This window comes from Rhipicephalus sanguineus, chromosome 6 (assembly GCF_013339695.2).
Source record: "Rhipicephalus sanguineus isolate Rsan-2018 chromosome 6, BIME_Rsan_1.4, whole genome shotgun sequence".
NCBI lineage: Eukaryota > Metazoa > Arthropoda > Arachnida > Ixodida > Ixodidae > Rhipicephalus > Rhipicephalus sanguineus.
The window spans coordinates 108,039,476-108,051,545 of record NC_051181.1 but is presented as its reverse complement, the minus strand read 5'-3'; the positions used below and the strand labels follow the sequence as shown (position 1 = coordinate 108,051,545).

The following is a 12,070-nucleotide window of genomic DNA, read 5'->3' as shown; positions in this document are numbered from 1 at the left end:
TAGACTACAACAGTGAATTGCATCTTCATGCTCGTGATGCGCCGTCGTAGGACACGGACCAGAGAAAACGAGGAAAACAACACAGGATGATGCGCAAACTCACAACTACTTTATTTCAATCATCAATCGGCAGCGCATCACAAGCATGAAGACGTACCAACTAGCCCCTATCGCCGATTTATTAGAATGCATTACAGGCACTATGTTCGTCTCTGTCCATCCCACGATTGTTTTAGCGCAAGAACAAACTACGAACAGCCACGAAGTAGCCTACTTTATGCTCCCTTAAGCTCTTCTCCCTCATGTTGGGCTTCTTAATTTCGAATTTCTTCTACTAACGTGTGAACTTTTTGCGGCGTTCAAACAGCATAGTATAACTTCATGACGCAACACTCTATGGGGCTGTGCGGATTTCGTAAGATCAACGCAAGTGCGCTCTGCAATCCACGATTTTCGCCTTCGTTGTCTACAAGTAGCCCGATGCAATGTTTTCAAGCGAAGCTTTTATGACTGACCTGTGAAGATGCTAATGGTGGTGTTCCAAAATCTTTTTCCCCCCCCCCCCCCCCAAAAAAAAAACATCCTCACCCACAGCTTGCACGCACCAAAGAAATAATAAATCAATTTTCTTTCCGCAGCTGGGGTTTGAACCCGGGTCCCCACGGTCCCAAACCGAGTGCGTTAACCATTAGGTCACGCGCCTGCGCTTTTCCATTATGGATTGAAAGTAAAGCATGCGTCCTACCGATAATTAAAAAAAACAATTCGCAAGCAGTATCCTTGCTTTGGGTGGTGGTAGTGAAAATTTATTTATCTGCAGCCCGATTTCTGCGGAGAAGCTCCGAGTAGTCGGAGGTTCTTGGCTTTCGGTTATGGGAGAAGGCGGAGGGAAGGGGGCCTCAGTCCAAGGCTCCGCTTGCAGCAGCCGCTCTGTGGGCCCGGTAAATCACTCAGCTGATATTCCAGGATCTCGCTGGCCAGCAGCTCTTCCCATCTCTCCGCTGTAAGATTTTGCATTGGGAGTAGGGTTGTAATGGCCTGACATGCCCACGTGATGTGGTATAAGGTAGCTTCAGCTGAGCACCATGGGCAGCGAAGAGAGTATGCCGAAGGATATCTTCCCGAGGGTGTACAAATTTGGAAACGTGCTGGTTTGAATGTTTCTCCAGATGTCCGATTCCTCTTGATTTAGTGTTCGGTGAGTGGTGGTCCGCCAAAATCGAGTAAGGCCGCCAAAGTCATGTTTATTGGATTAAGATGGTCGAGTAGTCGCTCGTGAAGGGAGCGGGTTCTTGAGAGGCGTAGTAGGAAGGTGCACGGCTCTCATACCCTCGAGCTACCCTATCCGCTGCCTGGTTTCCCTCCAGCCCCATGTGACCCGGGGTCCATATTATCTGACGACCTCGCGAACACCAAGGCAGTAACCACAGTCGTGGACCATACAGTCCTAGAACAGATCAGCGCTTCCGAGTGGTGCCACTACGTCACCGTGGTGGAAGAAACGGCGATAGCTCTCGCTCTCGCCCTCGGCTACTGACAGAGACGGTCGCTGACAGTTCTCACGGACTATCAAACGGCTTGCCACTAGCTATGGGCACGTAATTGAATTATTTCGTGTTCGCGAAATAAAAACAATCTGCTCGACAACGCGCAAGGTCGATATCAGCAATTGCATTTTTTTTCAGGAAAATTCCGAATTCGAGAAAATTAAATTCCCAACCCGTGTTTCCATGATCACGTGATCGTCCTTTCTTTGGGTCATTCTAGAGGTTGGCGAAACGCTAGAAAGAAGATGAAAGACGCCATGCCGATTCAGTCCTACAACGGTCGCTACATGTAATACAACTCAACGCTTAGATTAGGAGGGAGCATTGCGCAATGTCAAAGAAAGAAAGAAAGAAAGAAAGAAAGAAAGAAAGAAAGAAAGAAAGAAGGAAAGGAAAGAAAGAGAAAAGAAAGAGAGGAAAGAAAGAAAGAAAGAAAGAAAGAAAGAAAGAAAGAAAGAAAGAAAGAAAGAAAGAAAGAAAGAAAGAAAGAAAGAAAGAAAGAAAGAAAGAAAGAAAGAAAGAAAGAAAGAAAGAAAGAAAGTAGGTCAGGAGCCCTTTCCCTGATAGGGGAAGGGCTCCTGAATATTTTGGATTCCGATCATAAATTGGACTATCCTGTTTTTACTAAGCGTTCGCTTAGACTTCGTATATGTGTAATCCTTGCCGAACAAGTTACTCATTATCCATAAAACAGGCATGTTTATAAACCAATTGTACGGCTCACTGCTTGCTTTTCGTTTCTAAGCATTGGTAAACGACACCAAATATAGCTCATTGTATACGTACTGTAAAGGTATGAGATGCAGTACAAAATGCGCGACATATATGCCACCAGCATGCCTTAAAGAGGATACAGAGAACTATAAAAGACGATCGTCATGCCATCATGGTGATGACAGTAGTATATTGCGTTTACAACAATGGTTCAATGTGTGCGTAATCTTAAGTAGTCCTAGGTTCATTAAAACGTAGATGTGAGATAGTTGGTCTTGCATAATAGGTAAACCACAATGCACTTTCGACAACAAACACGTAGAGAAACGGCTGCTAACACAGAGACAGTACTCGTAACAGGCTGTTTCTATTATCGTCCCTTTTCAAGACTGCGCCGTGGTCCTCCTTTCATGGTTAAAGTATAAAGCGCGCAATGGAGAAGGACGCCGCGCAATGTTCCTGCAACACTTTGTATCCCGCAGACAGGCAAACCGTTTTATTTATTTATTTATTTATTTATTTATTTATTTATTTATTTATTTATTTATTTATTTATTTATTTATTTATTTATTTATTTATTTATTTATTTATTTATTTATTGTAGCCCCAGTGTTTACACAGGGGCGAGCTTGATGTTTCCGGCCACCCATCCACGATCATTAGCCGCGCCCATACGTACGGCAGAAGCTTCCAAAAATTTCATTCGAAATCAGCTTCATTACCTTTCGCGGTTCATTGACTAAATTGTGTAAAGAGGTAAATGTATCATTAGAAAAATTCACTCTGAGCATGGCGTTGGTAGTACTTCGTTCGAAACAGTCCTGTGCCATACTTTTGTCATGCAGACCGCGACGAACTTCTCAAAATCTCTGGGCTGGTTGACTGTGGAGAAAATCTGCAAAATGGCGCAAAAATAGCCACCGAACAAAACGTTCGCAGATGTTTCAGCAACGGCATAAGAGACTTAAAATGTTAAATATGAGTACAAGATCAAAAGCATAAGGTATAGCTGCGCTCGAGAGGAACCCTGCTGCATCAAGACCAAAAGCCGAAGTCAAAAGCGAGAAGTTCTATGACGACTCAAAGTGCAGAGCAGTACTGCATCCTCGAACTTATCCAAGGGTGTTTGATTATCCGCAAGTGGTACTCCACCAGGAAGTTTGCCGATGATGACTATTCGTCTCTAGCGCCTACACATGACGTAGACACTGCTCACCATGTCTTATCACATGAAACTGTTCATGCAGCTTTACATAGGGACGTGATTACTTCATCTAAGGCACCAATGTTTAATAATAGTACAAATGAAGAAAGAAACCTATCAACATAAAATTTATCTTGTAGAAGATGGTGAGACAAGTGAAGCTAATGCACAAACAGTTGAGCAAAAGCTGTCATGACATAGTCTCAGGAATCGTTTTTCCTTATTCACGTGAGTTTAAACAGCACATGGGGTACAGAGAAATGGGGCAGTGGCGACCAAGCTGCCGCTTCCGGCCGAATATATTTCATAGAACAGTATTCTCTTCTTTAGCGCCTGCTTTCGCATTTCGAATAGTATTACGGACCATAGGAACAGATATCTAGTAGTAAATGGAAGATCACTCAATCTAGGTGCTCAAATTTGCAGCGAATGTATTGTTGATCCAAAAAACGTGCGCCTCCATTGTCTTTTAGTATAATCTACCTTAACCTGTAAACTCGAATAACATTTCATGGTGCGGGTTGAGAGCGTATTTTTGAAGTAGAGAATAAGCAAAACGGTATGCTATGAGCACTGGCTGGTTTGATATTTCTGAAGTTTAATCGTCCCATATAACGAATGTAATTAAACAATTAATATTTAGAAACTGATAACTATTGTTACACTTGCTCCAAAGCATCTGTCGTAGTTGTTAAAGTTTGATTAATAAAAATAACGTTAACGTTAGATGTTCTGTGTGAAACATGAACTGCCTCAAATCTCTCATAGCCTTGCTCACTTGCGCCATAGGTGTACTCGGTATCTTAATATACACGGTACTGCGTACGATGCACCGCAAATACAGATAATGATACACCACCTGCTCAGAGTGTCCTGACGTAGATTCAAGAAACCCAAACAGTACCTAAGATAGTATCTGAGATACACATACCTTCGATACTGCGCAGCACTTCTACGTGCTTATCACTCCTTATCATACATCATGTAGTTTTCATGCTTCTTTTGTGTCTGTAATCATAATTACTGGAGCTTTACTTGCCAAAGCCTCGGTATGCTTATGAGGCACGCTGTAGTGAAGGGCTCCGGAAAATTTCAACTCCTGGGGCTCTTCAACACGCGCTGACATCGCTTCTATCGAAATGCGACCGCTGAATTCTTTTGTGCTTGTTCCTTATTGAAACAAATGTTGTTCTGTGCTTTGTCTTGTGGATGTATAATACAGCAGACGCACTCCCTACAGTCACTGAAATTTCCTGTTTGTTTTTTCGCATAAAGACAGCGCGAAAACATCCACCAGCTAGAAGCTAACAGTTTTACTGTAAAAGCGACAAGTCCAATGAACAATCGCGGTGTTAACTTTTGATAAAGGTTAAAAGTCCATCCATGAATGCTCTCAGTACGTGACCTCTAGCCTCCTTAATTACGCTCTGCTTAATATAGTTCATCTTTAGAAAGCGCAATTTGCATACTAGATCTACTGTATAACTCTATTTTCTGGCGACCTCACTTATGTGTTAAACAATAAATACAATAAAATTTACAGAAAGTAGTGGTCGTTTTCCAGGCTGGATGTCTTCTCAGAGGTGCTGGGTGACCTTCCAGTTATTTACGCTACAATGAAAATACGTATTTTTCTTTGTCGTGGGCAACCGTGCACGAACATTAGTCATTTACTGATGATGCATCCTAGAAAAGAGAAATATATTTTTAAGGACCCAGAATTTCACAAACGTCGTCGGTGCACTGGGAAGCTTCTTTTCTCTGAAATGCAGCGGGAAGATAAGCAATGGGGCCAGAGAAACAACGCAAAGAAAATTATACAAAATCTTTTCGAAGAGTTATCCTGTCATAGGCTCTCGACCCTTACAATTTGAAGTTCCCCGCATTAGATTGGGTACGAGAAAAATCAAGTCCCATTATCTGGTACATCCCGCCACATGACAAAACGGAATTCGCTCATTGATTAACTTTTCATACCTGGTGAGAAGAAGAATGGGAGGATGAAAAAGGTTTTATGAGAAATCCGTGATAAGGGAGTGCAGGAGTGCAATTAATAAATAGGAATGATCAAACCTATGCCAACGCCGTCGCTCTTCTTACGTCCCTTACTTTAGTTCTTGTGAACGTTGCTGACGTGGGATGATAAATGATTGGATGATTTGAGCATGCGGATTGCATGTAACTTTAAAAGAAATACTATTTTCATCGGTATGGGCTGCCACACTTACATATTAACGTGTATTTCGGCCGAAATGCCGAAATGATAGATTATACGATGCCGCAAGGTGACAGTTGCTCTAGAACACTATAGTAGGGTGGTAGTTTAGGCTAGTTAGAGTTGCATTATTAACGAGAGGGTGAAGCGCTAACAGGACGATGTGTACTAGGGCAGACAAACGACAGGCGCTTCTCGGGCAAGCACCTGTCCATAGGCGCTTGCCGGACTAGCGACAAGCGCCGGTCGTTTCTGTGCACTAGTCCACGTCGCCCTTTTAGCGTTTCACCCTTCTCTAGAACACCAACTTGAATAAGGAAGACGCCGTTTCTTTTTTTTTCTATTTTGCCCTCTATGCCCAATGCCAGCTGCACAAAAGCAGAAACTATCGGAAACTATTGTGCTCGGGCCCTGGATGACATGTTTAACGGGGCTTTAGCGTCGTGATGTCTAATAATAGAGAAATAGCACGTTGTTTTTTTTAAGCGTACAGTCGCACTACATTGTCCTTCTACCATTAGAACTGTAGTTCACAGAATTCTGATATGGAGAAGAGTGAAAAAATAATTATAACATAGAAAGCTGGAACACATAACGTGCAGGTATGTTCCAAACGTCATTCGAAAAGCCAGCAGGCTTCTGCAACGTAAGAAATAAAATTCATTTTTCTTTAGCTACAATAGTCAACTCTTATTTTTAAAAAATAATAAAACGCTTTACGAAGGCATTGTACTCACAAGCTACAATCGTTGCCAGAGAACTATATATTAACTAGACGCGCTATTAGAAATTCGCATTTCTGCACTCTGTCGAACGAGACCCGGCGCAGGACAAAGCCGCCATGAAGGCCTTCGTTGCAGTAGCGCTCTTGTCTGCAGGTGAGGCAATAAGAATTTTTGTATAACCTTCAAACTTTAGTTTAATCTCCTCATTGGAGCCGTTAAGACACTGAATGTGAAACCCAGCATATACTTGTTACTTACGTGTCACAGTGTTCTAATTCCTTTTATTTTCTAAGAGTACTTATATTAATCACTGGTCAATAACTCAAACATTACCTACAATATCAAATTTCACACCTAAACTGCATACCTGCCGATGTCACTGGAGCATCTGGGGCTCCATTATATTACCAATTAAACGAATTCTAGTGGTTTTAGCACTAGTAAAGTTAACATAAGCAGTTCCAGCTCTTCCCATCAATATCTCTTCCAAGTGCAAATGTATTCTTTCTCTCCCAAATAATCATCCGTTGGACGAAGGTTAAAAAGATCTAATAATGAGACGCTAGCGTGCAATGTCTAAAGAGGCCTAGCCGCCTGTACTCCGATGCTGCTTAACCATATAGGCTTAACATTCAAGAACCTCCGCTCAAGGCGAGGCGGACGCAATCCTTATTGGCAAGTTTTACATTGAGCAGAAGCCAAATAGCTGTGGTATAAGCTGAAACTTTAAGTTGAGTAACATATTTATGTTGGGTTTTGGTAAATGCGAATCGTGTTATTACCGCAGTGCAACATGCCAATATTGAGCGGCATAATATTCAATTTACGCGTCTACTGATCAGAATGAATTATTCGTAACCAGCAAGAACAACATTCAACGGTACGTTTTCACCAAAAAAGTAAAATAAATCAACGAAGGTAGTCACGTTCTAATGTTTCTTGCATGCCGCCGAACACATTAAATGACGGAGATGTTTCAGGTGGAGGGAATCAAATGGGAACCTACTGCATTCTATAAATACGAATAGGTCGCTTTATACAGTTACGCGCCATTGTACCGGGGCATGAGATCAGGAGAGAACCACGAAAAATAAAACGTAATGGGAAATTGCGTTCCTATTGCACACGCTTTAAAAAGTCACCGAAGTGACCTTTGTACGGAAGCCGATTTGGCGGGGGTAATTTTCTAAACTGAAATTATTTAACATTAGTCGCCATGATCGCAGATGTGTGTAGACTGTGAACTAAAAGAAATCACCGTCTCCAAAATATACCAACTTCATCCTGAACTCGCTGAACTATATCTAACGTTACGCTGACGAAACGGTCGGCAGGAAGTAGTGCGCCATGTGTGCTTTAGAAATGCATCATTCCTACAAGTTCCGTCACGCGAGCTTTTCGGTGTAGCCCGTTAACTCATTTGTTTATTTCCTATGTCTACCATCACTTTTAAAGTACGGTTCTCTCTTTCTCCGTTCCTTTCGGAAGGACAAAAGGCAGGGAGGTCAACCAGGAAAGCGCCTGGTTGAGTACTCGACGCTTGGGGAAAGAGAAGGGTCAAAGATAGTGTAAACGACTTGACAGATGCTGTGAATTCGTGCGCTCTCATACGTAGAATAACTCAGGCGCTGTCTATTTCACACAGTGCAATGGGGGTGCGTACAATCGCGCAAAACGTGTCTGGAGATAACTGGAGATAAAGCAGATATGAGGCCGAGTCTTACCGAAAAATGGGCCCTGGATTGACTTGAGATGGCTCAGCTACGCTATGCATTTATATGTTGCGCAACGTCTTTATCTTATAGCATTTTTACATATAGAACAGACGTAAAGTTGGTGCTGTAATCGCATATCACCCCAACTGTGTTTTACATAATAAAATCAGCCCTTCGTAATGGTATAAAACAATGCGCGTGCTTTATAATGAAAGCACTTGCAAATAGCTTACATTACTTACTTAAATTAACTCACACTTATTCAAGCAAGAAAAAAGTGAAATATGGCGCTGAGAAACCACAACGTTCACGTTTCTTTTGCAAGTGCATTTGTTTAGTACATTCATATGAGAATGCCTGTGGAGCTCTAATCGCAGCTCTTTTCCTCAGGCGTTGTTATATATGAGCTGCCGGTGCCTATGTCTAGTGAAGTACATACGTACATACACTAACACCATAATTTCGGCAACAGTTATTTTACACTATCACTTTTACCAATTTCAGTTTCCGTGGCATATGCTGCCGTCAAGACGGACCTAGTCGGCGGGCTTGGCGCAGGATCTTTCGGAGGCAGTTCTGCCGGTTCTTTTGGATCAGCCGGAGCTGCTGGCCCAAGCCTAGGCCTTGGAGCAGGTTCTAGAGGCTCATCCGGCCTTGGCGGTTCTGGTGGACTAAGTCTAGGAGGCTCCCCGTCCGGTGCTGGCGTCCTCGGTGGTGGTTTCTTTGGAAGCCCTAGCGGCGCATTCCCCTCAGGTGCTGGCGTTTCCGTGTCTGGCCGCCCTGGATCCGCTGGATCCGCTGGTCCTAGCGCTGGAACCCCAGGTGTCCGACCTGGCGTATCCGGATTCGGCCTTCCAAGTGGGGGTGTCTCTGGTGCATGGTTCCCTGGCGGCTTCAGCGTAGTGCCTCTGTACAGCCCAGGATTTGTCGGATATGGTCCCTTCGGTGCTGGCTTCGGGGATAACTATGGCTTTGGCCTCGCTGGCGTCCCCTTGTTTGGCGGATATGGTTACGGTCCTGGGGCAGCCTGGGGCGGTCTAGGCGGTTATGGCTATGGTTACCCCGGCTTTGGGGGCGTGTGGGGCCCTGTAGTTGGAGGAGCCTTTGGAGTCGCTCCGTCCGCTGCTGGTTCTGTTGGCCTTGGAGCCTCTTCATCTTCTTCTGGTTCTGCCGGCAACCGGGGCGCAAGCAGTGGCCTTCGTGGATCTGCAGGAGCACGTGGAGCTGCCGGTGCTGGAGGCGCTAGGTACGAGCACTTCAGTGAGCGTAAAAGATATGCGCTTCTCACTGGCGGTTTTTCAGTGTGCAGCCACGTTGAAGATAGTTTTATCGAACAACTTTATACTTATTTGGCCGACATGCAAACTCTTATCTAATTTGGGATGCGCCACACAAGACGAGGAAAATAGACACCACGAGCTCCTCAGCAGTGCGCTCGTTCTGTCTCTTTCTTGTCCTTGTGTTTTCTCGCGAATCCAAACTGAATCAGTTCCAAATTCACCTGTCAGAGCATTTCCTCACTCTTTACTGTTTTGGCGGGTCCATCTCAGAAACACATTATCCATCTTATTGCGTTATTATGTAGGTAAACACCACGCCTAACAGCATTTAACGTCCTTGTTCCTTTTATTTTTTCCCGCCCAAGGTGCTAAATGCAAAAAGCGTCGTTTACTTACAGCATAATCTTCCTTAGGTTCCAAGCTTCTAATATCTGTCAGTAATCACATTTCATAAAAGAAGAGTTACTCGATTTGCGAAGTCATAACGGGAAATGAGTGTATTTGCAGTAAAAGTACCAAATGATAATTGAAAAACTCATCATGGATTGTTAGCTGACACAGTAAAAAATCATTGTCTCTTCAAGTCAGGCTATGGCGGAATTGAAATTTTCGATGCTACTCCGGTCAGCACTCTTTCCTCAGCCTCCGCAATGCACTCCCTTATCCAGATGCATCGTAATTCTATTTTTTTATATTTTCCAACAATAGTGAAGCAAATAGACCACTCATTCTTTAACTTGAAGCAACTAAAATGTTTTCCAAGGCTAACCAAATGTTCCCCGTTTCTCTTTAACTTCTAGTGCAACATTGTCGAAGCTGTCGTAATCAATGGACATCACCATCAGCGTACCCTTTGCGAGAGCCAAAGTGAGTGGATGTTTCAAACCTGTGCCCTTAGCATCGTCTCTCACAAAATACACAATATACAGTCATGAGCAATGCCATGAAAACATTAGGCACGAATGTGATCACCACCAGGACGAAGTTGTCTTTAACTGAGAAGCTTTCTTTGTGACAAACCTGGCGTGTTTATTATGTAGCTTCATAATACATGGATATGGATGAAAGTCCGTTTTGATTAACCTTCCACCAGCTCGCGGACTTCAGTAGAACTGATTTCCTAAATTCAATAACATTGACTTTGTTTTTGCTTTATTTGGGCATAACAGATAGACGGCTTGACCGCCAGATAAGGCAAAGAGGAGGGGGAGGGGGAGGCAGCTTAAACCACCCGACAGGCCTTTATCTCGATAGAGCAGCACAGATAGTGCAATTTATAAGTTATAACAAGTAGAATGGGCATGTCCTAAGGACACAGCGCAATTTTTTAACACATTGCAAAACATTTGAATGCTACATTATTAATGCAGCAACCTAAACATCATTATTGTCATCAAACAATTCACAGTTAACACTTGTTCAAAACATTTGGATCAGAAAAAAAAAGTTGTCTTTTAATTTATCAACAACCTGTGACCTGTTAGCCTACGGTTTAGAAAAAATGGTTCAGCTAATGCCATGGAAATTTGTCGGTTTGTGGTGAATCGCATGTAACCAAAGGAAAATTATTATTTTTTTCTGATAAACCAGAATGGGTTATTCATGGATCTTATTGTCCCAACCATGTGGATGATTACGTAGTGCAATTCACCAGGCATATCCGATTGGTCGGGAGGAATCTCTTGGAAGTCAGACCTAAATATTTATTTGAATTTCCATGATCTTTCCTCTACCTAGTACAACTCAAAAAAGATTGATTCTATTTTCTACGTCAATAATAGGTGTGCGTGCTCAGAATAAACGGCTGCAGTTTTCTATGCGTCTTCCAAATGTAGAGGCTCAATTTATCACACAGTTTTTTTTCTACAATTCCAGCAACAACTTTCCCGGACAATGACAGAAAACAACAAGACGCTTCAGAGTAATAATTGGACAGTTCACAAGCATACTTTTAAATCGCCATGCAATAAATGAAACAATCAAGTTGTGAGCGAAATAAAGCCCCTTGTTTTATTCATATTAGTTACACGTTGCAAAGGCACTGCCGCATATCTCTAAGATACCACGCAATATTACCTGGCTGGCATAACAAGGTAATCACCCAATAATGGGCTAGAAATGACATCCAAACAACGAAAGAATTTATGTAGCTTCCACTGGTCACTTCAACCGTAAATACAAAAAAGAGGTGACTTCGCTTAAACACGCCTTCTGACCAAATCACCATGCATCAATTCAACAAGACAGACTCAACAGGAAATTTCTATCCTTCTTCGAACAAGTAAGAAGGAAAGCAGCGTCTACAACTTCTAAAAAAACTTGGAGGACGCTAGAGCTTCGCTTTCAAGAGTAGAACGCGACAGCGTAATCGGACCGTGTTCGTATCGCCTTCCCAACCGCTAGCCTGCCTTCGTTTCTCGGTGGACTCCTAAACCGTGCCTCAAGGACAGTCCAAGTGCGGACGCCCTCCGGCTCCTACATCACTGCATGCGGTGCGATGAAACACTGCGGAGCGATGCCGTTTAAAGCAGAGTTCTTCAATCATACAAGTTCCGAAACTGCGTTCCGAAACCCGGACATGCCAATGGCTGATTCCGCAGGGACATGCAGATTGTCGCGCCGTCTGGGCGAAGCAATACAAGAAACAAAGACGTCACTGCTCTGTGCGC

The 12,070-nt window shown here is 43.2% G+C and overlaps 2 protein-coding genes across 2 annotated transcripts in view; one reads left to right on the top strand and one right to left on the bottom strand.

The window, feature by feature from the left end:
• Positions 1-12,070, bottom strand: part of LOC119396126 (uncharacterized) — a 280,780-nt gene that overhangs the window by 49,035 nt on the left and 219,675 nt on the right. The window lies entirely within an intron of this gene.
• On the top strand, positions 6,450-11,421 carry LOC119396134 (uncharacterized). The gene is made up of 3 exons (XM_049416977.1): positions 6,450-6,559; positions 8,626-9,367; positions 10,202-11,421. Exons 1-3 carry the CDS (start codon positions 6,523-6,525, stop codon positions 10,224-10,226), a joined length of 804 nt encoding a protein of 267 aa, XP_049272934.1. The 5' UTR covers positions 6,450-6,522; the 3' UTR covers positions 10,227-11,421.

Bases quoted from the DNA above. Each gene is read 5' to 3' on its own strand.
- LOC119396134 (XM_049416977.1), top strand. From the start codon at position 6,523: ATGAAGGCCTTCGTTGCAGTAGCGCTCTTGTCTGCAG. The intron at 6,560-8,625 runs GTGAGGCAATAA...TACCAATTTCAG, and splicing joins AGTAGCGCTCTTGTCTGCAG to TTTCCGTGGCATATGCTGCC. The intron at 9,368-10,201 runs GTACGAGCACTT...TTTAACTTCTAG, and splicing joins GCCGGTGCTGGAGGCGCTAG to TGCAACATTGTCGAAGCTGT.